The sequence below is a fragment of the Haliaeetus albicilla genome, chromosome 26 (genome assembly GCF_947461875.1).
Source record: "Haliaeetus albicilla chromosome 26, bHalAlb1.1, whole genome shotgun sequence".
Lineage (NCBI taxonomy): Eukaryota > Metazoa > Chordata > Aves > Accipitriformes > Accipitridae > Haliaeetus > Haliaeetus albicilla.
The window spans coordinates 4,469,829-4,495,815 of NC_091508.1; the positions used below are offsets into that span (position 1 = coordinate 4,469,829).

At 60.0% G+C, this 25,987-nt stretch overlaps 1 protein-coding gene across 7 annotated transcripts in view; it reads right to left on the minus strand.

Annotated features, from left to right (window-relative positions):
- Positions 1-656: 656 nt before the first annotated feature.
- Positions 657-25,987, minus strand: part of FOXP4 (forkhead box P4) — a 67,066-nt gene continuing 41,735 nt past the window's right edge. For all 7 annotated transcript variants that reach the window (XM_069771722.1, XM_069771725.1, XM_069771721.1 and 4 more), the window contains 13 exons: positions 24,153-24,239; positions 18,163-18,310; positions 17,411-17,615; positions 17,021-17,125; positions 14,388-14,475; positions 12,247-12,330; positions 11,488-11,689; positions 11,309-11,385; positions 10,986-11,087; positions 6,539-6,660; positions 6,345-6,411; positions 6,024-6,190; positions 657-5,796 (listed from right to left, as the gene is read on the minus strand). In XM_069771722.1, coding sequence (XP_069627823.1) covers positions 5,652-5,796; positions 6,024-6,190; positions 6,345-6,411; positions 6,539-6,660; positions 10,986-11,087; positions 11,309-11,385; positions 11,488-11,689; positions 12,247-12,330; positions 14,388-14,475; positions 17,021-17,125; positions 17,411-17,615; positions 18,163-18,310; positions 24,153-24,239 — 1,599 coding nt within the window. In that variant the 3' untranslated portion in view covers positions 657-5,651. The remainder of the gene's footprint in view (positions 5,797-6,023; positions 6,191-6,344; positions 6,412-6,538; positions 6,661-10,985; positions 11,088-11,308; positions 11,386-11,487; positions 11,690-12,246; positions 12,331-14,387; positions 14,476-17,020; positions 17,126-17,410; positions 17,616-18,162; positions 18,311-24,152; positions 24,240-25,987) is intronic.

Genomic DNA, 25,987 nt, shown 5'->3' on the forward strand with positions numbered 1-25,987 from the left:
CTGGGATTCAGGGAGCAGTGTGTCAGCACCCGGGGAGGTTGTGGGTACTGGGTGGGTGCTGCCGGGTCCCCTCTCTGTCCCTCTGCCCCCCTGGGGCTTGGAGGGGATTGAACTTGCAGAAAAAACTGAGCATCTCCTGGCTCCCCATCAGCCAATGCAACTCTATGGTGTCGGCTGGTGCTGACATCAAAACCCCCTGGGTTTGGCAGCTTATGACAACTGCACAGTTCCCAGCACCATGACTGTACGGCTCCAGCACCACAACCATACAGGTCCCAGCACCGGCAGACGTGGGGGTCCCTGCTGCGATGCCACCAGCAGCATCAGCAAACACCCCATGGGCAGGATGCGACCCCAAGGCTGACCAGCTCAGGAAACCCACCCAAAATGGGTATTTATATCAGCCAGTCCCCTGGGTTCAGCTGGCGGTGCTGGAAGGAGTGAGCTGGTGAGGTGTAGAATTAAGGACCTAAATTACCAGGACTGCTGTAGCCCCCCAACTAGCCCAACACCGGCAGAGCAGAGCAAGTCACTTCTCTCCCCTCTGACGCCCAGGCTGACCATCGCTCCCTTGCTGCTGAGAGCCTACAAGGATTAAAAATGCAGATTATTTTTTTTTTATCAATAATCATAAGAAAGCAGCCACCACAGCAGCATGATAGGTAATTTATTTTATTGCATTTTATAATGCCATTGTCCATACAGATTACATGCAGCTAGATCTACTGTACAAGGGTTTACCGTCTGCCAAAGCAGACACACGGAAGTTCAGAGTACAAATACACAGCAATGCTATTTCCTTTATACAGCACGAGGGATGCGGCAGCGAAGGCGGCGGCGGGAGAGAAAGGGTCACTTTATACACATCCTCCCTCCCCTCCACCCTCCGGCCCCCTCGGACCTCGTCCCACCTCCCCAGCATCACCTTCCCACCCAGTGCCAAAGAGGATGGAAAAAAAATAAAGGGGAAAAAAGGAAAAGGTTGTGGCAGGGCTGGCGCTTCCCCGGAGCAGCCAGGGGATGGGGATGCCCCCAACCCAGGCACCCACCTGGGGTCCCCCCAAGGCCATCGCGGGCAGCTCCGGAGAGCGGAGGGTCCCCGAGCCCCTGGCTCTGGCCTGTCCCTACCTTCCCCAACGCTTCCAGGACAAAAACCTAGATCCAGGGAGATCCTCTTGGGCTGGCCGGGTGTGTAAACAAAGCAAAGAAACCCTTTGGTTTAATGCAGGTTCAGCTGCTGCTTTCCCTTTGCCTCCACTGGCCTCCCCAGCAGCTCCCCAGTGCTATCAGCACCCCTTCCCTTCAAGCACCAGTTTCCGACCCCGCTGGCTCTACCCATGCTGGCTATTCAGGGGAAAACAAAGAAATCACTGGGAAAAAAAAAAAGGAAAACATGGAAAACTGAGTAATTCCTTCAGTGAGAGATACCAGAAAAATGCCTTTACTTACAGAGAGGTGCCCACACCTTCCCCTCGCAGAACTGCCCCGGGGGGCCAAGAAACAGGAAATTAAAAAAAAAAAAATCCAGAAGAAAACCAAAAAGAACAATTCATGTTGGTAGGTTTAAACCCAGCATATATATATCTCAATATATACAGACATACAATTCTGCCACACATTGCGTTTGGTCCTTTATCCTTCCTTCTCCCCCCCTCCCTGCCTCCGGCGTGTGTTTGAGGTAAGACATGCAGAATTTTGTAAAATTCAAACCAGCAAAAAATAAACCAGAGGGGTGGGCGCGGGTGAGGCTGGGAAGGGACACGGTACCTGGGTTCAGATGGGACCCTGCAGAGGCGGCCGGGCCGGGCGGGGGGTAAGAGAATGAATTAAATTTACCCCTGAGTATCAAACCGGGCACGTTTCCCGTGAAATCACCCACCGTGATTCCCATTTCAGCAACGGCCGGGGAAGAGGCATCACCTGGAGCCACAGGACTTTCCAAACCTGTGTACGTGTTTAAAGAAAAAAACTCCTTTATATTTATATATTTATTTTTATATATATAATATATATAGAGAGAGTGCTCTTCGGAGCCAGGATGGCGGCTAAAGACCTATAGGAATATACGGCGCAGAGGGGAAGGCGCCAGGTTGTCCTCGCAGGGGCTGGGGGTGATGGCGTGATGGCGTACGGGAATTTTGGCTGGACCTGTGGGGATCCGGAGGCCCGCAGCTCGCCCTGGCCCTCGGAGGCCTTTTGGGGATGTCTGTACCTCTGGAAAAGCTTAAAAAAAAATAATAAAAATCACACCCCAAGCAGGAACCGCAGTGGGTGCTGGAGGGCTCGCCAATGCCGGGCGGGCTTCGTGCCTGGACCGCCTTGGGTTTTGCTGAACCGTATGTGGAAACCAGGGGGTTGCAGAGCTGCTAAAAAATTAAATTTGAAGAGCATGAGGAAGGCGAGGGGAAGGGACTCAGGAAGAGCAAACGAAGGGGAGCAGCTACTGAAACAGCGAGGAGGGGGGTCTGAACCCACGCAGAGCTCACAGCCCCGTGGGTGCGGGGAAGGACCTGCCCACAGAACACCCCCAGCCGTGGGTGGGAGCCGGGGCCGGCAGCACCCACCACCCGCCGGTGCAATGGCCCGCAGCCCTCCCCGCACCCGTGCAAGCTCCCGAGCATCTGCGGTACCAACCGTGCCCGCACGCACCAGGCTGCAAAAACCTCCCCTTCTGCGGAAAGGACAAACTACACCAGTACGAGGCCAGGTCGTTCCCAGTACGAGGCCAGGTCATTCCCTCCCCAGGGATACTGGGGTGTTCCAGACACGCCGGAGCAGCACGAGGGGTGACACCGGGTGCTGGTGCTGCCCTAAGAGGCACAATTGCTGCTCGCCAGGGGGGATGCAAAGCAAAAACCCAAAAGCCCGACGGAGGCAGGCGATCCCCTGCCGAGGGTGAACGGCGGCCGAGCAGCAGCAAAGGGGGGGGCCAAGGGGCTGCACCCCAACATCCATCGCGTCCACCCCTCCCCGCTCCTCCGTACAAGTAAAGCAGCAATGCGCGACGCCGGCCTCCCTCCAGCAACACCCGCCCGCGGCAGCTGTAAACTTGTTTAAAACAATAACTTAAAAGACTGAAAAGAAAAAAAAAAAAATTAAGAAAAAAAGAAAAGAAAGCAGGAAAATATGCGCTGCCTCCGGCCTCGCAGCTCTTTTGGAGGGACGGGGCTGCACCCACACTGCAAGAGATGGGGGTTTGGTTCGTGTGTGTCCCCCTTCCCCAGCCTGGGCAGGGTCTTTGGTGTCCGGCAGAGCCCGGCGGGAGCCGGTGGCGGCGGGGACGAGCCGGGAGAGGCCGGAGGGCGAGGGGAAGCGGGTGGCCTGGCAAACCTCCTCGCCCTGGTATTTTTGGCAGCAGCGACGGAGCGAGCGAGGCTGCGGCGCGGGGAGAAACACGGGTCGAGTGGAGACACCTAGCGAAGGCCGGCACAGCACCGCACGGCCACCCACGCGTGGGGCTGGGGAGGGCGGGTTTTGCAGGATTTTCTGGGGTTTTAGGGAGGGGAAAGGGCCCCCTCTGCAACACCAGCCAGGGGGGATGCTGGTGACCCCCGTTAATAGCCCCACCGAGCTGTGCCTTCCCCCCAGCCCCGGTGGCTGCCGCTTCCCGAGGGTCTCGGAATGGCCCAGACGGTGCTGGGGTGGCACAGGGGAACAAGGCTGGGGGGGGTTTTGGTCAGCCTCACCACTGGCTGCAGGGGGGACCCAGGGACCCCCCACCGTCTCTGCAGCCACCTGCGTATCGAGGATGCACCAGGCAGCAAAAAGGATGATCCGAGGTATGTCCCGGGGACACGCCACGGGGCCAACAGCCCCTTGGGGATGTCACAGAGGTGACAAACAAGCACCCCCTGCCCAGGACCCGCAGCCGTGTGTTGCATTTTTAACCCAAAATGCAGCTCCCGGGGTACCAGCGCCAGGAGCCCGGCATGGGGCCGGGGGCTGTGTGCTGGGGCACTGACGCAGCCCCCACCGCCAACATCTCAACCCAGGGGACCAGGGACAGGGAGGGACGGAGCAGCGCTCGGGGTTGTTGCGGGAGAGCCCGGAGCTGGGCTCAAAAAACGAGAGCAGCTCCACATCCATCACAGCAAGTCTCCCAAGACCCCGCTGCGTGCCAGGACGGCCAGTGCCAGCCCAGCCGTGCCGGGGAAGGTGCTGGTCCCCGAGGCCAGCACGGGGCAGCCGGCAAGCCATGGCTGCCTGCTGGGAGGAGCCCGGCGCTGGGTACCCACATCACCACCACCGAAAGAAAGAGCAGGGAGAAGAGGGGTGTTTGGTTGTGTTGTTCTCGTTATTATTAATATTTCTTTTTTTTTTTTTTTTTTTTTTTTTGGCATTAATACCATCTGTTCACCTGAACTACGGACCTTCTGTCTCTAGAAATCTTTTGGTATCTTCCCATCTGGACGCACACGCACACAAAAGGATAATTAAAAGAAAAGATGAAAGCGGGAGCCCCAGCGGCAGCAGGCTCAGCTCGCTGGCCACGGCCAGGTTCAGCCGCCACGGGGTTTCACCGGGGTCGGCTTTGCTACCAGCAGGATGGCCGAGCAGCGGCTCACTGCCGGGCTCTGCCCACGCCAGCTCCTCTGCGGGTGCCGCCCAGGAGAAGGCTCGGCGGTGGTGGATGCTGCCTTCCCCACGCCATTACCCGTCCTCGGAGACCCCGTCCCGGCTTCGGAGAAGGAACCGGGTGCGCAGGGGAGCGGGAGCCCTTTCCCTGAAGTCGAAGTCGGGTCAGTGGCCGTCCCTGCGTAGGCTGGGAGGGTGTCAGCCGACGTTGAGAAGGGAGCAGGGAGCTGTGTCCTCGCTGCCCGGCGCTGGTGGTGGTCATCACTGCTGGGTGCCACCAGTCCCCCCACCAGCAGGGACTGGGAGGGGGCTTGGGGAGGGTGGCCAACCCAGGGCCGGCTGCTCTGCTCGCCGGGCAGTTTAGCAGCCCGCCGGAGGCGACGAGGCAAAGGGGACACAGTCCCACCGACGCGCCGGTCCTCGTCCTTCCCCAGCCGTGAGATAACGGTGCAAGCCCGACATCCAAACCATGGCAGAGGACTCGCCCCCGTTTCTGCTGTTTCTTCCCCCGAAGCTGGGCGGAGGCAGCACGTGGGCAAGGTCCACGGTCCCTCCTAGTGCAAAACCCACTGGGGGACGGAGAGACGACGGCGGGCTCCTGCCATCGCCTTCCCTCCCCGGGGCGGTCGTTGGCGGAGGCTCGAGCATCGCCGGACGGCAGAGCACCGCAGGGGAAGAGGGGACAGAGGTGCCTTCCCTGTGCCCACCGTGCACGGGGAAGGAAGGAGGGACCATTTCGGACAGAAACAACCTACCATCCTCGTTCACCAGTCACTAACCAAGGGAGGAGGGGAGAAAAAGTCCAGCTCTTGGGTTTTTGCTTCTCGTGTCGCGGGATGTCCCCCGCGGCAGGGGTCGGTCAGTCACCGGGGCTGCAGCGCGGGGCAGTGGGGAGCATGAGGGACGCGCCGTCGGCAACAGGTTGTTGCACCAAGGAAACCCTTTTGCTTTGTGGAAGTGCCTTTGAGAAACAGGTTAACGCCGAAGGTCACCTTGGGGAGGTGGGAGCCGTCGCTTGGTCTCCGGCCGGGAGGGTGGGAAGGGTTTGCCCCTCGGTGGGGAGGAGGAAGGGGTCCTTAGGACAAGTCTTCCACTGGCAGCTCCTCCTCCAGGTCCCTGTCGTCGGGAATCGTCACATTCTGGTTGGTGGTGGCCATCAGCGAGACAGGTCTGCTGTCGTCCTCCGCCTCAGCTGGTTCCTCCTTCACGTGCACTGGATGGCTGCAGGGAGGGAAGCCTTCAGCCTCGGGGAGCCGATCCCCCCGACCGCAACCCCATGAAGCTCTCGGTCCAACCCTCCCGGTCTCACCTAGGGGACAGGAGCCGCGGGAGGCAACAAGCACCTCCCGGTGCCCAATGTGCCACCGTCCCTTGGCTCCAAACCCTCCAACAACCCAGTAACACCCACCGGCACCGTCCCTCTCCCCCTTGCCCCCGGCCAGGCTGACCTGTACTGCTGCGGGGACAGGCGCGGGCTGTTGCTGCCGTTGCTGTTGACCTGCTCCACGGTGCTGCTCACGTCGTCGTGGCCCACGTGCAGCATGCCGCTGGCGGAGCTGGTGTTGATCATGGTGGGGCTGTTCAGCAGCGGGAAGCTGCTCTCTGCCAGCGCAGCCTGCAACAGAAAGCGACGGCGGCTCGAGGCACGGAGGACGCGAGACCGGGAACCGTGCAGGTGGGGAAATGTGGCCGCGAGGGAAAACGGGACCACGGAGCGACAAAGGTTTAGTGCCCCCGCATCCCTGCCGGGGATGGGACTGGATCCTTACCTGGTAACTTGCATTAAGTGCTCCGTAACCGAGTCCTGAAATCATGTTTTTGACTAAAGTCGGACTCCTGCAGAAAGAGAGAAAGCAGGACGATGCACGGCTGAGCGCTCCCGGCCCGGGGATGGGGGGTCTGGGAGCAGAGGTGGGCGCGAGCGCGGCTCCCAGGCTGCGTCCCGCGGGAGAGGAGGACCCACCCTGTCATCTTTGGTGGCCTTCGCTTTTGGTACTCGTGCTCGTCGACGGTCCAGACAGCTCCCTTGACGTTCTCCACGCGCACGAAGCACTTGTGCAGGCTCAGGTTGTGGCGGACGGCGTTCTGCGGGCAGAGCGGGCAGGAGAGCTCAGCGGCGCGGCCCTCGCCCCGCCACCCGGAGCCCTCCTCTTCCTCCCGATCCTCCTCCTCGCCCAGCCCCTGTGGGTTCCCGTGGCTCTGGGCTGTCCCGGCCACACTCGGCTCGTCTACGGCCAAATGCTCTGCAAAGCCACCCGGGGATGCTACAAATGCTCACTCACCCCATCAGCAACGAGAGGGTTTAGGAGTTGAGCCCCCAGGCCACTCGTGGGACACGACCCCCCTTTCGTGGACCTTGGCCAGGTGCCGAGGAAGATGGGGACAGCGTGGGACAAGGGACAAGTCACACCAGCAAGGAGCCGGGAGCAGAGCCACCCTCTCCGCTGCAGCTCGCTCGGCGATGCTCGGCAAAGCTGGCTAATCTTTTCCTTTCTTTTTCTTTCCCCCCACCCCCCCCGTTTTGGTCCTTTCCCTCCCTTTCTTCTTTACATCGACCATCTTTACATTTCTAAATGTAAAATAAAGAGACACACACGTAGGCAGACAGCACAGCCCCGAGAGATACCAGCTCCCTTTTCCCCTTCCAACTCCCTGCCATTTGCTACTGCCCCTATTTCATTACCAATTTTAATTTGCCTCTAATTAAATCCTGTGTATTTTTCCGACTCACTTGCTAATCCATGAGGGAGGCAGGAGGCTGGAGTGGAATCTCTCCGAGCTATAATTACAAAGGGCCTAATCACGCCGGGGCTCTGCCTTTGAATAAATTTCCTTGCATTAAGGTTCTCAGATTCTCTGCCTTGCAAATGAGAATGACCCCAATTTCAGGAAGTTGGCCTCGGAGGGTTTTTTTTTTATATTTTTTTTTTTTATTTCGAGTCCTGATTCGTGATGAGAGACTAATTCGTTACGCTAAAACATTAACAGCAATTTAAAAGGTCGAACGGGGGCTGTATAAACAAAGGAGCTGGCCAACACAACAAGGCAAAAGGAGACACAAGGACTGAACCCCCCCCGCGCTGGAAAGTGTTAAGAGTTCCCAGAAACTCATCAAATTGCGCTGTCCCCCCTTTTGCTTTTTAATTTAAGGACAAAACCAAACAAAGCTGGGCTCCTTCCCTCGTCCTCCATCCCTCCCTCCATCCCTCCATCCTCCGGCAGCTGCCCCGTGCCCGCTGCCCGTTGCCCACCCCGGCGTCCCCGGCTCTGCCATCGTTCCCGGCGCTGCCGCGATGCCCCGGCGAGAGCCGGCTCATGCGGTGGCGGGCAGCGGGGACGGGCAGGGTCCTGCTTCTCTCGCTGTTTGGCAGAGCCAGCCCGAAGGGAAAACTTTTCCCAGGAGCTGGTAGCTGGGGAAGGAGGTTTGGGCACAGTCGGTGCTGTTTGATGTGATTTTTTTGGGGGGGGGGGGGAACTGGGAACCCTTGGGTCGCACCAGGAACCTGCTGGTTGGCAGCCAGCCCAGCTCCTCGGGCGATGCTTGGTGCGGTGTAGAGCCAGGTCCCCGGGTCCCAGCCCAGTACCATACCCAAAGGGATACGCTCCATTTGGGACATGCCCTGCCCCGGGGGCAGAAGCATCCCTCGTCCTCGAACCCCATTGCTGGCTTCACCCAAAGAGGAGAGTCCGGCTGCACTCAGCACCGCGCAGACAGACATCCCGGGGAGCTGGAAATCCAAAAGGGACCCCAGGCATCGCTGGGCTCCCGGACCAGCAAGGGAGCAGGATGAGCCCCCGACCCCTGCTCTGTTCTCACAGCATCTCTGCAAATATCCCACTCCCTGCCCGTGCCTGGGGGTCTGAAGCCCACCTGGGGCTGGGTCCTGCTGCTGCCCTTGAACCCCCGTCCCCTGGCGAGCAAACACAGGACTTCCTCCCCTCGCCAGGGCCGGATCCTGCCCCGCATTCCCCTTCCTCTTTCCTGTAAGCGCAGGGGACTCCTCGTCCAAACAAAGCCCTGATTAAAGGCAAGAAGCGTGGCAAAGCCGAAACCTTTCCTGCACGTGGAGATGCAGCCCCAGCCCAGCAGTGCCCACATCCCCCCTTTCCCCCCGCCCCGGTGACACCCCCCCTGCTTTGAGGCACCGGCAGGTATGTGTTTGCAAAGGCAAAAGTGGAGATAAAATAAATCCTGGCACTGGGCAGGATGCGATTCAGCATCACCAGAGCCTGGGATACCCCTGGTGCTGGGTGATGGGCAGGGTGCTGGTCCCAGGACACAGAGGAGGTGCCAGGCGAGACCCCCCCCCAACGTGGGAATCCTCCCACCTAGTGTCAGGGGTGGCTCCCCTGCCTCATCCTAATGTGGCTTTTGTATTTCGACAGAGTATTTGTTCAGTGCCAGACTTGGTTGCTCTGTTTGCTTCTCATCTTTGCCTTTTCTAATGATGTTTGCTTTATGCCCCCGGCCCCGCTCCTCATGCCGTGCTGGGGGGTCTCCCCGTGGGCCCCCACGCCGCACCGCGGCTCTGCCCTGCCGTGGGGATGTGGTACCCACCTTGGCCCCTGGCACCCCTGCCCCATCCCGGGGGGCAGCTATGGCAGGAGATGAGGGAGAAGCTGCAGCAGAAACGGTGGTTTTCTGAAGAGCGGAAATACATTATTTTTTCCTGCGTATCCCCCTCCTTCAAAAGAAGCCTGGCCTTGGACGCTGAAAGTTGTGAAGGGAATTATTTCCCCCCCAGCTCTTTTTAATCCCCTGCCATCCCTTTTGGTGGTGGAACAGGAAAAAATAAAGAGCAGCCAAAAGGGAACCTGAAGGGCTGGGGGATGCCCCTCTGAGACATCAACTCTGCCCTTGGGTAGCATGGGATACGGGGGAACCACAAAGAAAAAACCCCAAAACATTTACTCCTTTCAGCTAGTAAGAGGGCAGGAAAAAGGCATTTTCACCTGCCATTATCTCCTTCCACAGATGGGGAAACCGAGGCATGGAGCAGGTAAAGTGCTGCCCCGGACAGCCCCTGCTCTGCCCCACGGCGAGACACCATCCTGGGACCAGCGACAGCCACACCAGGCTCTCTGCCCCAAAGTTCCCCATTGCTTCCCACCCTCTCCCCAAACCCGGGGGTGTCCCCCCGGCCCGGCCGGGGTGCAGCGGTGCAGCCAGCGCTGCTCCCCATGCCGTGCTTGCAGTGCTGCACGCGTGCCGTGAGGGGGACTCCAGACTGATGCAGTGTCACGGCCAGCACCAAAAACCAGCCCGGGCACCTCTGACCGCTCCTGTCCTTCTTCCCACTGCCATCCTCCCGCTCGGCGTGTGGGGATGCTCGGGATGGGTTGTGCCAAAGCTGAGGGCCACCCGTAGCGCTTTGGAGCCGAAACGCCCGTGATTCACCCAAAGTTTGCTGCGGAGAAGCAAACCCCTGCTGCAGTCAGCTCTGATCTGCAGCAGCAACACACGGGGGCCCTGGGCTCCAGAATAACCGATTCCTCCTTAACCCTTTCAAAAATGCACTACCTTGCTTGCACCTCGCTTATTCTAATTTCTTGTTTGTTTTTTGTTAGCTTCCTTCTGCCACTTTACTTCTTGCTGCCCTGAGCAGGAGGAAGCTGTGTCTCGGTAAATACATGCAGCAAGAAACAATAAATAAATCTTCCCTGGTCAGGGCAATAACTGCTCCTTCTCACAACCACCCTGCTCCTCTGAGATGTGTTTTCTCAGTTCTCGATTTCTAAATAACCAAGGGGGGAGCAGCCTTGGCACCTGAGCGCTGCCCCAAAATTCACACCCATCAGCCCAGGCCAGCGACAAACGGCTCCTCGGTGCCAAAAACTTTCAATACCTGCCCAAACACCACCACGCACCGGGTGGGGGGGGACCCGACGGACACAGGCACCCACTCGGGGTCTCGCAGCAGAGCCACGGGTGCTCCCACTCGCCGACGGTCTCCGCAGCCACCACCGCTCTCCCTCCATCCCCACGGACCGCAACCCGCATCCCCGGCCACCGCTTCTCACAGCCCGGCTGCGGCACCTCGCGTTCGCGGCGTGCCGCCCGCCCCCGGGTTATCGTTAACCTTATTTGCTATTTCGAGTGTCTTGCTCTTTTCTCTGCCCTCCTCCCGGCACCAAGGCTCCACAGAAAGCCCCAGGTTCCTACACCGTGGCCCTTTGCCATATCCTACTGCATGGATGATGTGTCCCCAGAGACCGGGGATGCGTTTTGGGTGGAAAAACGTGGGATTTATCCACAAAATCATTTCCTGCACCATCTCAGAGCTGTGCAATGAACTGGTCATTTACCACAGATGCCCACAAAGTTGGAGCATCTCCCGCAGCAGGTGGGATGGGGTGAGCCCCGGGTGGGATGGGGTGAGCCCCACGGCGCTGAGCAGGGCTGCTCTCACCTTCCAGGTGGCCGTGTTCCTTCGGAAGTAGGCAAACATCCGCGTGAACCAGTTATAGATTTCGTTCAACGTTAGCTGCCTGTCGGGGGTCTCCAGGATGGCCTGGGAAACCAGAGAGGGGACAAGAGCATCACTCGTGACGCCCCGGTGAAGTTCAACGTCCGTCCCGTGGAGAGGCACGAGAGGCAGAAATGGGGGTTCAGCAGGCACGGGAGCCCCCCCAGGACTGAGAAAGTGGGGGAGAGTGCGGCTTTGCCCGAGATGCCCGGCAAGCAGGTCTCAGGGTGCAGAGCTGAACCCCGCGGGCGCAGGGAGCCACTCACCTGCCGGATGAGCGAGGCGTACGTGAAGGGCGGCCGGACGTCTGCGTTCTTGTAAAACTCGTGATTCTGTGCAAGTTCTGGAGGGGGGACAAGAAACAGGGGGGCGGGGGGTGAAGGGACCCACTTTGGGACCCAGGGACCGCATGATGGAGGGTGCTGAGCCCCACCCTGGAACTCACCTGAAGATATTGGGGTGCAGAACTTCTCCGAGTTTCTCCTGCGGATGGGCCCCACGTTGTGTAAAGTGGAAGAGCTGATGACAGAGGGGCCCTGCCGCAGGGGGGTGATGGGCGCCGTGGCGGAGGTGGGGGGATGAGGTAAGCCGTCGGGGAACGTGTCAGAAGTGCTCTTGGAGAGGGTGGCACTGGAGACCAGGTTCAGCTGCACGGACAGGCGGAAGGGAGGACGGGCGGTTGGGCACCGGTGTGGGGAAGGCAGGGACCGGGAGAGCCCCCGGCACACCGGCAGCTCGGCAGGGCTGAGCCGGCTCACGCCGCAAAGCGGGCGGCGAAGGGCTTGCAGCGGGGGAGACTTGCTGGGCTTGGCAGGGATGGGATGCAACTATGGGATGGGGATGCAACTGCAGGATAGGATACAACCATGGGATGGGGATGCAACTGTGGGAGGGGATGCACCCACAGAATGGGACGCAACCACAAGACGGGATGCATCCACTACATGTCCGAGCTGGTGGAGCAGCACAACACGCCGACGCAGGCTGCGTTTCACTCCCACCTTATGCCTTGCACCGGCACAAGGGACCAGGCTACGTGTGCCGGAGCGGAGTCAGGGCATGCCCATCCCGGGGAGCCTGTCCAGCTGGGCTGCGGTGCCCATGCGCAGGGCAGGAAGGGGATGGCAGCCAGCGGCAAGGGGAAAGGGGAGGAGAGGGGGCGGCCGCAGGGACGTACAAGGGCAGGAGGGGGATGCACGCTTACAGGTTGGCTGAAAGGCTTTGGCTCTGAAGGTCTCATGTGAAGATGGGCCATCATTGCTTGGAGACGCTCGCTCTCCTTTGCCAGCTGTGGGAGGCAAGAAGCAGAAGGGAGACGGTCAGGCAGTGCCGGCAGTCACCGCGGAGGTGCCCTGGGCCTGGAGGAGGTGCCCACCAAGCCCCCAGCCCTGGTTCTGGGCAGGGAGCATCCTCCAGCATCCCCGCAGGAGCCACCTCCTCCCTGATGCTGAGCCCTCCCAAGAGCCCCATCAGGGCTGTGGCTCTGCGGGGGGCTGCGGCACCCATCGTGGGGGGCACAGGGGCCGCCGCTGCTCCGGCTCCGTGTGTGCAGTCAGATGAAAAAAATCTATGGTGAAATGGAGTCACTTCCCATGCCTTCAGGCTGCCATCCACCAGCACGGCTCCATCCTGGCCACACACCGCAGCCCTCGCTCTCCCTCCTGGGTGCTCTTGTCCCTGTGCCCCGGCGCCTGCCGTCCCCATCCCCTTCGCCCTCCTCCAGCCTCTGCTGTCTCCCACTCACCAGCAGCTCCCTGTCCATCTACCCGTCCCTCTGTCCGTCCATCCATCCGCCCAGATGTGCAACATCGCTTTAATTGTGCACTCCCGCCTGTTTACTCCCCAGAGTGCGGAGAAGGGTGAAATATTCACTGTGGCACCAGGAGAGATTTTGAACCCGGCGGAGGCGATGGGATCTGACACCCGCTCTCTTCCCGTCACCTTCCCTTTCCACCACGACCCCTCAAGCTTGGGGCTCGGCCACATCCCCGCATGCTGCCGGCTCCCCGCTAGCCAAGCCCCCTCCCCGGGCAAGCGCCGGAGCTGGGAGTCGGGCGAGGAAGGAGTTAAAGGCAGGAGCTGGAGCAGAGTTTGCTGCAAGTTTGGAGCAGCTCGGATGCTTTTGCGCTGTCGTGGCGCTCATTAGAGCTGACAGGTCTCCCCTCGTGATGCAGACGCTCTCCACCGGCACAGCGGGAGCTCTGCGCTGAAAACTTTATAATTGGTAGCTCCGGTGGCAGGTTCTCCTCTCTGCACACGCAGCCCTTCAGCTTTTTTTTCCCCTTCCTTTCCCTCCCCTCTTTAAGCCCCAGTAATTGCTTTCAACCTCTTGCTTTAGCGAGGGCTGGGGAGCAGGATGTGATCGCATGGCTTTGCCCAGGCGGCTTGGCAGCCTCCCCACCCGGGAAGGTTTTGCTGTGTCCCCCCCACCCCACAGCCCCCATTATAGTAACTCCAGGCAGAGGGTCTCCCAAGGCTGCCGCACAGCGTGGCCCACTGCCCCCCGGGGCTGGCGTCCCCTGCGATGATACCCACGGCCACGCACAGTGATGGGCACAAACTGCTCTGAGCTCCTGCCAGCCCCTGGCCGAACAGCCGGGCACCCAGGCACCGTCATGCCACGGGGGTCTCGGTGAGCAACCCTCTGACAGAGACCCCTGCCCCGTCCCGCTTCCCTCCTCAACTGCTTTCAAGTCCCAAGATGAAAACCCTCCATTTCCTCCTATTTTCCCCACTCCCTTCGCTATTAACCGAATTATGCACAACACATCGGGGAGTCGGAGACACTGGGAAAGACACTATTTCAAGAACTAGCTTTCCAAAAATAGCACCCTGAAGTTGGGCTCCAAAGACCATCCTCAGCCACTGAATTAAGTGGCCTGATTTCCAAAGAGCCCAGCAGCCCCGTGGCTCTCGCTGCGGCGGCACGGCTGGGCACGACGGCTGGAGCACAGCTCACGTCCCGCCTGTGGGCATGGACCCCACCAGGCAGCACATGCCTTCCAGGTCTGTGGCATCTCCTCGGACCCACAGGGACACTTTGGGCAGGAGGGATGGCTTGTCCCTTCCTCCAGCCCCATCATCATTGTGCAGGGATGCTGGTATCAGACGGGGAACCAGTCTGAGGGTTCCCCAGGTCTTGATCTCCACCAGGATGTGGCCCAGGGCCAGCACTCCCATTTGGGAAGGATGCTTAAAATGAGTCCCTGGGGCAGCTGGTTATCTCACTACGGTCCCCGACCTTGCTAATCCCCTCCTGCAGAGAGCAGCCAAGACACAGCACGCAGAGATGGAAAGGAGACGGCTTTTTAAACCTATGTCCTTTGAGGCTGAGGCAGCACCCACCTGTATTTCCAGCTGCTGTACCACTTGCATCTGGACTCGACACTGGGCCGTGCTTCGGTCATCAAGTGCATGTTCTGTATTGAGGTGTCTGGGGAGGAGAACACCGGGGTTTATGCCCGGACTTGCCCAAAATGTGGCCCCTCTGCTGGGGCCACACCTGGAATCAGCCCCAACCTGAAACCCCCTGTACCGCAGCAAAGCCTGGGGATGCCCCGGGCACTGCTGCCCAAAGCGTGATGAGCAGAAGGGAAACTGAGGCATGAAGGAGGGCAAGCAAACTGAGCTGTGCCTCCTCCCCGACCCTGGGCTGGAGGGCAGCCGTGGACAACCAGCCCTGCCCATGGCTCCTGCGGTGTTCAGGAGCAGTCACTGGTTGATGGAAAGTCCTTGAGAAAGCTGCTGGCAGGAGGTGTCCAGGAGGACCTGAGGAGCAGGTTTCCAGCACAAAGGCGGCATTATGGAGGTTTAGTTACGCCCTCTAAGGAAATCCCCGAGGCGGAAGGTGACATTTCCAGGATGCTCCTCATCCTACTGCTTTCGTGCCTTATGTTTATAAGGCACTTTATGTTTACAAAGCACAAGGACCTTTGGTCCTTGCTGCCCTCCCTCCTTCTCGGGGAGGGGAAGGGCTCCCAGCAGAGGCAAGCAGCCAGTGATGGGGACATCACTTGCTGCAGAGACACGGACATCCCGGCATCACCTTGTGGGGGTCCTCGCCCCTGGACCCAGCAAAGCGGCAGCCTGGGGACGCATCCAGCCCCGAAGACGCCACGTGGCCAGGCCATGTCTTTGCTGGGGTGGGTGCAAACCTGGGGGGGGTCCTCACCAGAGGAGTGGGACAGGTCGGAGGGGGGATGCAGGGCAAACTGTACCACGGCCACCCCCGAAACACCCCAAAAGGTGGCACCTGATGCTGGAAAACACACAGGTGCCCCAGGGCCGTGGGCCAATGCTCTCCAGGACCGAGACTGAGATACTTCTGCTGAGACATCCCAGGAGAAGGTGCCTCAGGAGTATCTACCCTCAGTCCGGATGCAGAAGACGGCGGAATCTCACCCAGCTGTTTGCAAGAGACTTCCAGCCCCAACTTGTAAAAACAAGTTAGGTAACTGGGACCAGCTGCCAAGCCTGTATGTGAGCAAACCCCACTGGTGTCTCAGCCCCGCTCTGCAGGGCTTCAGCTGGACCAAGCTGCCTGCTCCTCTCCCCTCATGGCAGACTGAGGGCACAGCTGTTTCTCCAGGGAAAAAGCTGTCGAGAGCCTAGGCTGTGCTGAGCGGGAACGAAGAGGTCTCCCACTGACCCTCACAGGCTTTTATAAACCACTGCTCAAAAGATGCACTGCCCCTTTCCACCCTAATGCTGAGGCTTTCTGAGCTACTCCATGGAGGTGATGCTCAGAGGAGGCTTGAAGCCGGTGCCTGGACCCAAAACAAAGTCCATGCTACAGCTGGGGTCAGCCTTTGGGAGCTGGAAGTTTTCCATCTGTCTGTCCCACACCCCGACACTCGCTCACATTGGTGGAGAGGGGACAGAAACACTTCACTAGTGCTGTTGGGGAGGCTGCCCCTCGGGAAGCTTGCTCCTGCAACACTACGTGTGCTTGGGGGGGGTCAGGCAGATGCGACGCGGGGCGCAGGGACCCTACAGCCCCGGCCAGCGCAGCAAGGCTCTCCCAGCACCGTGACCCAGCCCCGGCTGTCCCCTGTCAACCCCAGCTCCAGCTTCCAAACCAGAGCTTGCTTATCTGCCCCATGCCATGAACACAAGCCTGGAGGGGTGGGAGGAGATGTCTTATCTAGGTTCACCCCAAGTCACAGGCAGAGGAAGGAGGATGCAGGAGCCTGACTCATTCACTCAGTGGCCACCAGGCAATGCTGCCCCAGCCTTCTCAGGCTGCCTTCGCACCTCCTCATCCTCCTGTGCAAGGCCTCTGCCCAGCTCCTTCCCTGGGAACGAGGAGGCCAGCGCGGTCTGCGGGATGCTCCCACTGGAGCCAGCCCCAAGTGCGTGGCGGCGGACGGGATCAGTTTGTAAAAACCCAAAATCTCGCTGATGGAGAGCGAAGCAAGCGCCGGTGCATCTCGGCTGCTGCGCCGAGCAGACAGCCGGAGAGGCGGGGGGGAAGGAGCAAGCAAACCCGTCAGTTCCTTCTGATGTCTTTGCTAAAAATCCCGGCTACAAAGAGATCTAATTGCAAATGAACTAATTAAGTAAACCTCTGACGAAGCGTGAAAACAATTTGTTTGACCCTGACGCTAGCAGAGGGCTCTTCGACAGCAGAGTTAATCAGTCAGCGCCGGAGCCCACAAGCGGTGTCAGCGGGCTGCCGCGCCGCCATCTGCTTCCTCCTCTCCTCTCGCCCCCCAGGAGGGGAGCTGCAAACTCCCCTCGCCTGCTGCCTGCGCCTGCCCACTCCTGCCTGCTGCATTGGGTCTCTTCTTCTTTAGCAGTAAACCCTGGTGTGTTTTTTTCTTTTGCATCGGGCCCCCCTGGCTCTGGGCAGACAGACTTTGGGGTGTCTGGACCTATTTCCAGGGTCTCCCCCTCCGCCAGCCCCATGCTGTCCCAGCCTGAGAGCACGGGCTCTTCCCTTCTCTGGGAAAACCTCCCCCAAAAAGGGGAGCACTTACTTGACAAACTGTCCCAAGTCCTCACAGAGGGTTTCGCAGCCGGGCCACTTGCACTCTCCGTGGCCGTAGAGCGGGTGGGAGCCGGGGGTCTCTTCGTGGGAAGAGCTGAAGAAGAGGAAAAGGGACCGTCAGATGGGACAGCTGTGATGCTCCGGTGTTCCCATGTACAGGGCCAGCCCTCGGGGACCCACGGGAGACCCCACAGCAATGGCCCCCTGTCCTCTGTGGGAACACGGGCACAGCGAAACAGCGACAGGACTTATTTATGTGGTGGGCAGAAACCCCCCAACCCTCCCAACCCTGTTGCCAGCCCTGCGGGCGACAGATCCTGGCCCCTTCCACCTCTCCGGGGGTAAAAACACAAAGTGCCAGAGCCCGACCCGGCTCTACCTGTCCCTTCTCGGCGTGTGCATGGTGCTCTGTCCATTGGGCAGAGGGTGATGGGAAATGGGAGGCGAGACCTTGGCGGCCGAAAACGAGGTAGAGTTGGAGGTGTTGGTGGTGAGGTCGAGACCTTCTTGCTTAATGCTGTCCTCGACGGGCTGGGTGGCCGTGACCTCCTTCCAGAGCTGCTGGAGGTCCGAGGGACACACAGCTACGGCGCAGGGAGAAAGTGCCCGCCGTCAGCGGCGAGAAGGAGCAGCACCCACTGGCACCCATGCACCAGGCTGGTTCGGGACCCCACGGGCTCCCTCCCTGCCCGGCTGGTGCAGCTTGGCTCCCTGAAGCTCAGGCAGCCCGGCACGGACCGTGCGTTGGGAAATCATCACCCAAAGCTGGGCACAGCCCTCTGTGCCGGCAGCCGGGGAGAAGAGGCTGCCTGACCCCATCGGGAAGCCCAAAACAAGCCACCCGCAGCACCCGGGAACCCCGCAGAGCTGTCCCCGGAGGAAAGGAGACCCCAGCACCCCGGCATCCTCCTGCAGGAGGAAGCCGGGGGCTCAATCCTGCAACACAACCCAGCTCAGACTCCCCCAAGCTGCTCCGGCTGTTAATGCAATCCGGCCCCAAACTTTAGATGGATGCATTAGGAAAAGCAATGCCCCAGCCCCCTCCCCGCAGCCTTCCCTCGCCCGGAGCAGGGCGAAGGTGCAGCCGCAGGGTCCCCCAGCACTCTCCCCACCCCAGGCAGGGGTCCTTACCTTGGGGCAGGGTCTGCAGGGGCACGGTGCCCTGTCCCGGCGGGAGGCTCACCAGCCCCTGGCGCTGCAGGTTTAACAGGTGCTGCTGCTGGAGCTGCTGCATCTGCAGGAGCTGCTGCTGGAAGGCCAGCTGCTTGTTCCCTAACGGCTGCCGGGAGACAAAAGGGAGAAATCAAAGCACGTTATTTCCAGCCTCGCAGCAGAAGCCTCGCAAGGGAGGCAGGGGCTCGGCGGCGAGGGATGCCCGCGGCGGCGGGACCGTGGCCGTGCGTGCCTCCGTCCTGCTGCTGGGCCTGCTCAGCTTGCGGCTGAGCCGGACGGAGGCTTTGATCTATCGGAAGAGGAGGGGAAGAAAAGGAAAGGGGAAGGGAAAAATAAAGCACTGAAAAGAGAGGGAGCGAGCAGAGCTGGGGGCTTGCTCAGAGCAGAGACCCAGCTCTGCCTGCAACGCGGGCAAACCTGCAAACCCGAGCCGTGGGGTCCCACGCGGGGAGGCTCAGCCACAGGGCGAGCTCCCGCAGGCACCGAGCATCGCCGAAGGAAAGGGGGCTCCCAGCACCCAAAAGGCATCCTGGATGCACAGCATCCTCCTTTAAGCAGGGAAACGGTCCCTATTTGCCAAAAAATGACCATTATGAGCCCCTTCTCGTCTACAGGTGCCCAGCGCCAGTACCGGTGCCCCCACCCCAGCCACGAGCATCCCCCAGGTAGGCGACCCTCCCACCCATCCCCAGGAGCCGGCCGCGCTCTGACCGGCACGGCTGGCCCTAAACTAGTTAGGCAGGACAGGTCCCTGGGGAGGCACCAAGAAATCCATGAGAATTAACTGAAGGGGAGAGAATTCAATTAGGGATGGGGACAGGCAGCTGCTAATCTGAGCCGGCCACGAGAGGGGAGCTGCCCCAGGCCTGCCTGGCCTCATTAGCGGGGCAGGCGTCTCCGTAACCCCTTGAACCCCTCTGTTTGCGCAGACGTTATTTGCAGGTTGCGAGGAGCCGGGCTGGCAGGCAGCGCAAGCTGGCTGTGCCGCGCTGACCGGCCCCAGCAGCAGCCCAGCCTTTCCACGGCAGCTCCGTTATCCTGAGCAAGAAAAGTGCTGGGGTCCCTCTCGGCAGAGCGAGCCCCCACCTCGGCGGAGCACATCGGTCAAGCCCGTGCTAAGGCGCTTCCCCCCTGATCTTGCTGCACTCGTCAGCGGGGGCACTTTGCAGCCCCATTGCTCGGCCGAAAAAGAAGTATTTTCACATCCGTGTTCTTGCTGATGAGTGCAAAAGCTTTTTTCGTATCTTCTGGCTGGGTCTGAGCATGGTGGGGATTCAAGCCCCGGTGCACCAGGGCTCCCATGGACCTGGCACAGCCCCACCTCGCTCTCTCCAACATCCCTGAGGCTGCATCTCGCTCTCTGCTCAACAAGGAACAGCAAAGAGAATCTCCATGGCAAATCCAGTACACGGCTTAGTTTGGAATCAGCACGTGTTGCTGTACCCGAAGCAGCACCCCGGGCCTCGCGGGATACAGGTGGTCCCCTGCAGATGCTGTCGATGCTATGGCTTTGTGAAACGGAAGGCGAGGATGAGCTCCAGGCACTGCCCTGCAAAATCCCTGCAGTCTGCAATGTAAGGCATGACTGTGAGTCCTGTCTAGGGCACAGAGAGAGTTTAAATCTGGTTTCATCAGTCTCAGAGGGATGTGCGGACTCCTCCCTGTCCTGTCCTGTCCACCTCTTGGCCACAGTAGAATTGTCTCCTCAGAGAGAAGTCCAGATTCTCTTTGGCTTTGCCTCAGTCCTGCACCTCTGGCGCTTGAAGATAAAGGCACAAATCAAAGAAATTTCCGCTCAGTGAAGAGAAATCCCTGCGCTCACCCTTGCTCCCAAGCAAGGTGCTGAGCCAGGAGGGCTTCAGGCCATGGGACTGGACGAGACCACGGCCCGTAGGACAATGGAGGAAAAAAAAAGCAGGACCAGGCTGTGTGCCCGAGGGTCTTAACAAAGGCAGCGCTGTCCCCCACGGCGTCCCCATCCCCTGCGAGGGAAAGCTCTGCCACCCCGTGGGATGGACACTCATGTCCTTGCCTTGGTTAGAAACGGCAGCTGGGATGGGATGGGATGGGATGGGCTTCTCCTCCTCTTCCCGGCTCCGCTGCCACCCTCCCCGGGGGGCCCGGGGCAAGCCTGGGCTCCACGCAAACACAGCCTCATTCACGGCACTTCCAGGCTGCGGAGCAGGAGGAAATTGGGAGCGGATGAAGTCATGAGGATCCCCGGGGCACGTCGCCGGCGCCTCATATCCCGGCTGGGATCTTCCAACCTGGCCTCACCGGAGCTGTGGCTGGCAGAATCAGACCCCGCTGAGCCCCCGGGGGACCGGGTAGCCCTGACCCATGTGTGGTTCTGGCAGGGACGATGTTGTCCACGTTGAACCTGCACCTTCACGTGCTCCAAATCCACATGTGCATCCTTCCAGCTTCACTGGACCACGAACACGGGGACCAGCCTCAGGAATACGAGCCCTGGTGCCCGGCGGATGCGCAAACGCCTGGGCTAAGCCAAAACAAGGACTGCTTCTCTCTGGGGAAGCCAATTTGCCAGTCCCTAGAGAGCAACCGCTGCCCCGCAGAGCCAACAAACTGCCCGGGCTCAAAACCACTGAGCGCGACGGGTGAAGAGGTGCACCCACGTGCAGACCCACCCAACAGCACCCACCAGCCCGGGGGCTCGGAGTCAAGAGTTTGCCCTGGAGAAGATGGGGCGGCGAGAGCCTGACTTTCAGCCCCAGCCTTATCAAAAACCTCACTCCCCGGCCATTTCCCCATGAGCTTTGCTCATCTCCTCTCCCTCTGGCAAGCCCTAGCTGGGCAAATGCTGGCTGAGTCCCTCCCAGAGGGGACCTCCCAGCACCCACCGGAGGAGCCTGCTCTGTGTTAAGGCCGGATCCTGCATTTGGCCCCCACACCCCCCCATCCCAATCCCACCTCCCATCCCAGCGCGGGGGCTCGGGGTCCGGAGCTTCGCCTGCGCTCAGCGTACATTAGACGCAGATGACTGGGTGCAGCTAGCGGGGTAAGAGCCGCCGTCACTTTGATTTATGAGCACATCAGGAGGAGTTTCGGCGTGACACGCGGGACTGACAGGAGCAGTTCATTAAGCTGACACTGAGGTTAGGCAGCCGGCAGCTCCCCCTTGCCACCCCCCTCCCCTGCCCTGCCAGACTCAGGAGAGGGACAAACACCCCCCGCCCCGGCAGCTTTGGGGGCACACGGAGACCCACTGGTCTCGCCCCCAGGGGATATTGGGGTCTCTGCACCCGGACGCCGCTGGGCTTGGAGAGGCAAAGCGGCTGGAGAAAGAGCGGGACTGCAGACACCGGCTTTGCTGCCTCTTGCCACGAGGACGAGGGGCTGCCTGGAGCCGTCCCAGCCCTGCGCCGCAGCTCCTCGCTTCGCCTGCGCCCGGGGATGCTGCCGGGGGTTCACCCTGACACCCTAATGCAGGAAAATGCTCTGGGCTGGGATGTGCTGCAGCTCAGCCCCATCCTGGACCAGCTGCCTCGCTCGGCCCCTTCCTTGTGGCTCCTCGCAGACCACGGACACCCCCCACATCCTCTGGGACAGGATGCTGCCGACAGGCGCTTCCGACACGTTTCCATCCTCCGCGGTCCCTCTTTTCCTGCTCTCCCCTTCCCCGCGCCCGCTGGGGGATCTCCAGCTGCGCCGCTCCTCCTGGGGAGATCTGAGCCGCTGCTCCATGAGATGCTGCTACCTGCTCCCGGCACCTTCCCCGGCGCGGCACAAAGCCATTCCCACCTGCTGATCCCCCTCCGTGCTCACAGGCGAGCCGCCGACTTACAATTACACCAAGGCGAGTCCTTGAAATCAAGCAGAGGGAAAGCAGAAGGCGCTCGGTTTACAAACCTTGCAGTGGGGCCGTAATTAAATACCACCGTGGATTTCCATGAAGGAACCGACGCTGGCCAAGAGTGGCTCTGCGGCGGCATCCCAGACACGCCAGCTATTCCCCGCGCCGTCGGGGGAAGCAACGGCATCACCGTTCCCAGCAGGCAAATGCTGCTGCCGAACGCAGGCTTTATTAATAGCAGCTGCCCAAATTCATGGGGTGAAGCCGACTCCACAAAGCCTGGCTGGGGGTTTTGGGGAGGGGAAACACCACGACATCTACTCGCAGGGACACCCTCGCTGTTTTTCCCGGCCACGGGGTGGTGATGCTGCCAGGAGCTGGACATGCATCCCTTTAGCAGCATCTAATGCCCCTTCCCCCCTGCCGGCCACTCAGACTTTCTTAGCGGATAAATTTCTCGTCTCCTCTGTACCATTTAATTAAAAGTTAACATGCGCTTTTTAAACCAGGAGCCTGCTAAGCAAGCCTTTTGTTAGAGCTTAATTATATCCCCGTTCGTTGCTGCAATATAACATCGCCACGGCCAAGAGGAAAGTCCTTGAGGAAGCTCAGATTTATGCCTCCCCTGTTCCTGGAGCATGAGCAGCTACTCCAGCTCCTGGAGATGGCTCCGATAAAGCCTGACCCCGCACACGCTGCGTAAATATGCCAACATCCCGCAATGAAAGCCCGGGTCAAAGTCTATTGAAGGCTCGAGTGGGTGCCGGCCCGACCCTGAGCTGCTCGAGCTGCTCTATTTCCCCAGCACCGGCATGTGCTTTGCTGTCGAGTCCCTGCTGCAGCCACCCCAATGCGCAGTCTGGGTTTAAATGCTTTCCTCCTCAAAGGAAAGCTGAATTTTGAAGTGCTGAGAATTGATGAGTGTAAATCAGGGGGTTGGATTTTAGGAGGGGTGATTGCAATGAACAGCCCCCACACCCCGTTTCCCTGTTTGCTACTGATACTTGGCTGGGGTCAGGGACTGAGCAGCTCAGCTCCACATCCCTCTGCACTGGGAGCCCAAGGAAGGATGCCCGATAGAGAGGGCAGTGATGCCACACATATATCAGCACCTGCAGTGCAAAATACCTCCCCCCCCCCCGGTACCACGTGCACTGATCTGGGAAGAGAGAGGAGCAAAAATATAGAAGAAAAAGGAAGGGAGCGGTGCTGCCTGCCCGCTGCTAGTCAGGGTCGATCCCCAGCCTCCGTGCAACCGACACATCCCCAAAACCAAGCATTGCTGATACAGCCACAACGCCTCGGAGCGCATTACTATGGGAAAGGACAGCAAAACCTGTTGTGTAAAGGGAGTTATACAAGATTGATGCAATCACACCAGCATAAAACACTTCTCCACCAGGCAACCACCTCCCCAGCAAAGGGCCCACCGCTGCCGACCTGGTCACGGCATCCTCTGCTTTGAGCGTCTCCCATGGGAAAAGCCCTTTGCTGGCATCACTGCTATTTCACGCAGTCCTTACGTTTTGCAGAACCGCCTTTCCAGGCAGGAAAAGCCCTGGTTTGGGTTCCCACCTGACCAGCCCTGCCTGCCTACTTGCCAGGGTGCTGCCGTGCCAGCTCAGTCAGGACTGGGCTGCCCGACGCGAGCTGTGCCAAGACCCAGGCAGGGCCAGCACGTTGGGCAAGCGCTGAGCCGAGCCTCCTCTGCCTCCCGCACCGCAAGGAGGATTTGGGGAGCCCTCGCTCTGTGCCGGGGGGGGGGCAGCAACCTGCCCCTCCTGCCGGGGAGGGTCCGGCGGCTCTGCTGGAGCTGCCAGCCCACACCCGCTGACTTCACCGCTCCCCACACCCAGCCCATAGTTTCTAGATGCGCCAACAAGGATGCGGCGCTGAGAACGATGCAGCTCGGTGCACGTGCAAGATCACAGATAGGGAGGAAGAGGAGGAACTCCCAGCACCCGGACCGGCTGCCCCGGCACCCCCCGGGAGCAGGATGCCCCTGTATCCCATCCTCGCTGGCTCCCAGCCAGCTGCCCTGGGTGCTGGGATTCACGCACACCTTGTTTTGTGCTGGTCCCCCTTTTATTTGCTGCCAGATCTGATGGCCCAGAACCCATCTGCATGAGCTCACCTCTTTGGGTTGCTGCTTTCCGGCTTGCTGCTGTGTCAATAGCTGCAGGTGAAGCTGCTCCTGTTGCTTCTTGTAATATTCCTGCAACTGGGAGGGAGGGAGGGACGGGAGGGGAGAGAGCAGCCCTGATTAGCAGCAGGAACACCTTGTTCACATCTCCCTGCCCAGCACTACCGCATGCCCAGCACCGAGCTTTGCCACAGCCATGCCAGCTCCTGGCACCATGCCGTCAGGGCAGGCTTTGGCTACAGGTTAAGATGAAAAGCACCCACCGAAGGAGTCACGGCTGCAGAAAAAACGTTGGCCACATGCTCCTAAGGGCTCTCGATCCCTGCAGCAAGTAAAATCCCCAAACACCTCCAATGCCAAGCCTGCCATTCGTTTTAATGCCAACGGGTTGCCCTGGCTTTCTGCCACCGGCTGCTCAGGGAGCCTCCGCCTTGCCTGGCCTCCGGGAGGAGGGTCACAGCCCCCGGCTCTAATTCCTGTGCATCCTGGGGATTTTGCAGCTGTGCTAGGGGGATTTGTGTTTGATGGGGGAATATGAAACACCAGGAGGTGGGTGAGTCCCTTGAGAGAAGCGGGCCTGGGCGCTCTGGCACGTAACGCAGTGTTTCAACAGCAGAGAAACCCCTTTTTTGGCGTGGAGGGACCTCAAAACACCCCGGCAAGTGTTGCGAGAGCTGGGGGGCTCTTGGCTGGGAAGGGGCCATCAGCAGCCACGGTCTGTCCGGTGCGACCCCGTGAGCGCTGGGGGCTCAGACGTGCATCCCCCTTCACGGGCACCACGGGAAAGCGCAGGCAACCCGGCTCCTCGCAGCACCCCGGTCAAAACAGAGGGTTTTGCTGGGACAGTAAAAGAGAGAAAAACACCCTGGCCCCGTGATGAGCCACCAGAGAGGGTCCCAGTCTGCAGCAGGCAGCATCGGGACCTGCCAGCGTTGACGCCAGCTCTCGCCCCGGCCCCTAAATAAACTGTTGGTGATGGATTTGCTGCGTGCAGGGGGGCCAGAGGCACGGGGAGGTCAGCGAGACCCGGCGGCCCCCTCCCACCCGGCCTGTACCCCCGTGCAGGGGCGACGGCGGCGGCTCAGGAATGCCCCTTTGGATGCCGGGAAGCCTTTATCAGCTCGGGGCTGACAGCGCTGACAGCAGCAACTTTGCTTTTTCTGTCGGCGAACAGGTTTGGAAAGCCTGGGTGTTTACCCGAAAGCCAATCAAAGCCAGGTCTCTGCAACATGGTCGAGCGCGGCTGCAGGAACATTGGGTCAGGGGTGAGAGGTGTGATGTTTGGTTTTCTTCTGGTGGAGAATGCGAGCTATTCCGGCCTGGGTTGTTTAATTTGCAGTCAAACGTGTTTCTTTATCCGGCTCCAAAGAGGCTTGGAGAAGGACCCACCCAGGGTAGTGTTTACCCTTTGTTCTTTCCCTGGGGCCAACCTTGAATCCTTATCAGCCTGTTTGGAGTAAACAGGTACTGGAGGCAGGAGGAAGGGTGTGGAGGATGCTTGTGGGATTTCTCCTTCTCTCCCTCCCGCCGGCGGGAGGTGTTTACCCAAGCAGACCTGTTTTGTTTCGGAGTTGAGGTTTGGTTTTTTTTTTTTCTTCTCCTTCTTCTTTCCCTCCCCATTGGTTTTACATTTGACAGAGCACTCCAGAAAAGCTGAGCAGGGCCGTGAGAAGCAAACCCACACGCTCAGGCCTCGAGCTGGACCCGGGCGCCTGCCCTAAAGCCCAGGCAGCGGCCACGGGGGCTCTGCTTGGGCTCTGCTGAGCCAAGAGCATCCAGCCGGACTCCAGCTCTTCTCAAGAGCCGGGCAGCCCCAAACCAGCCCT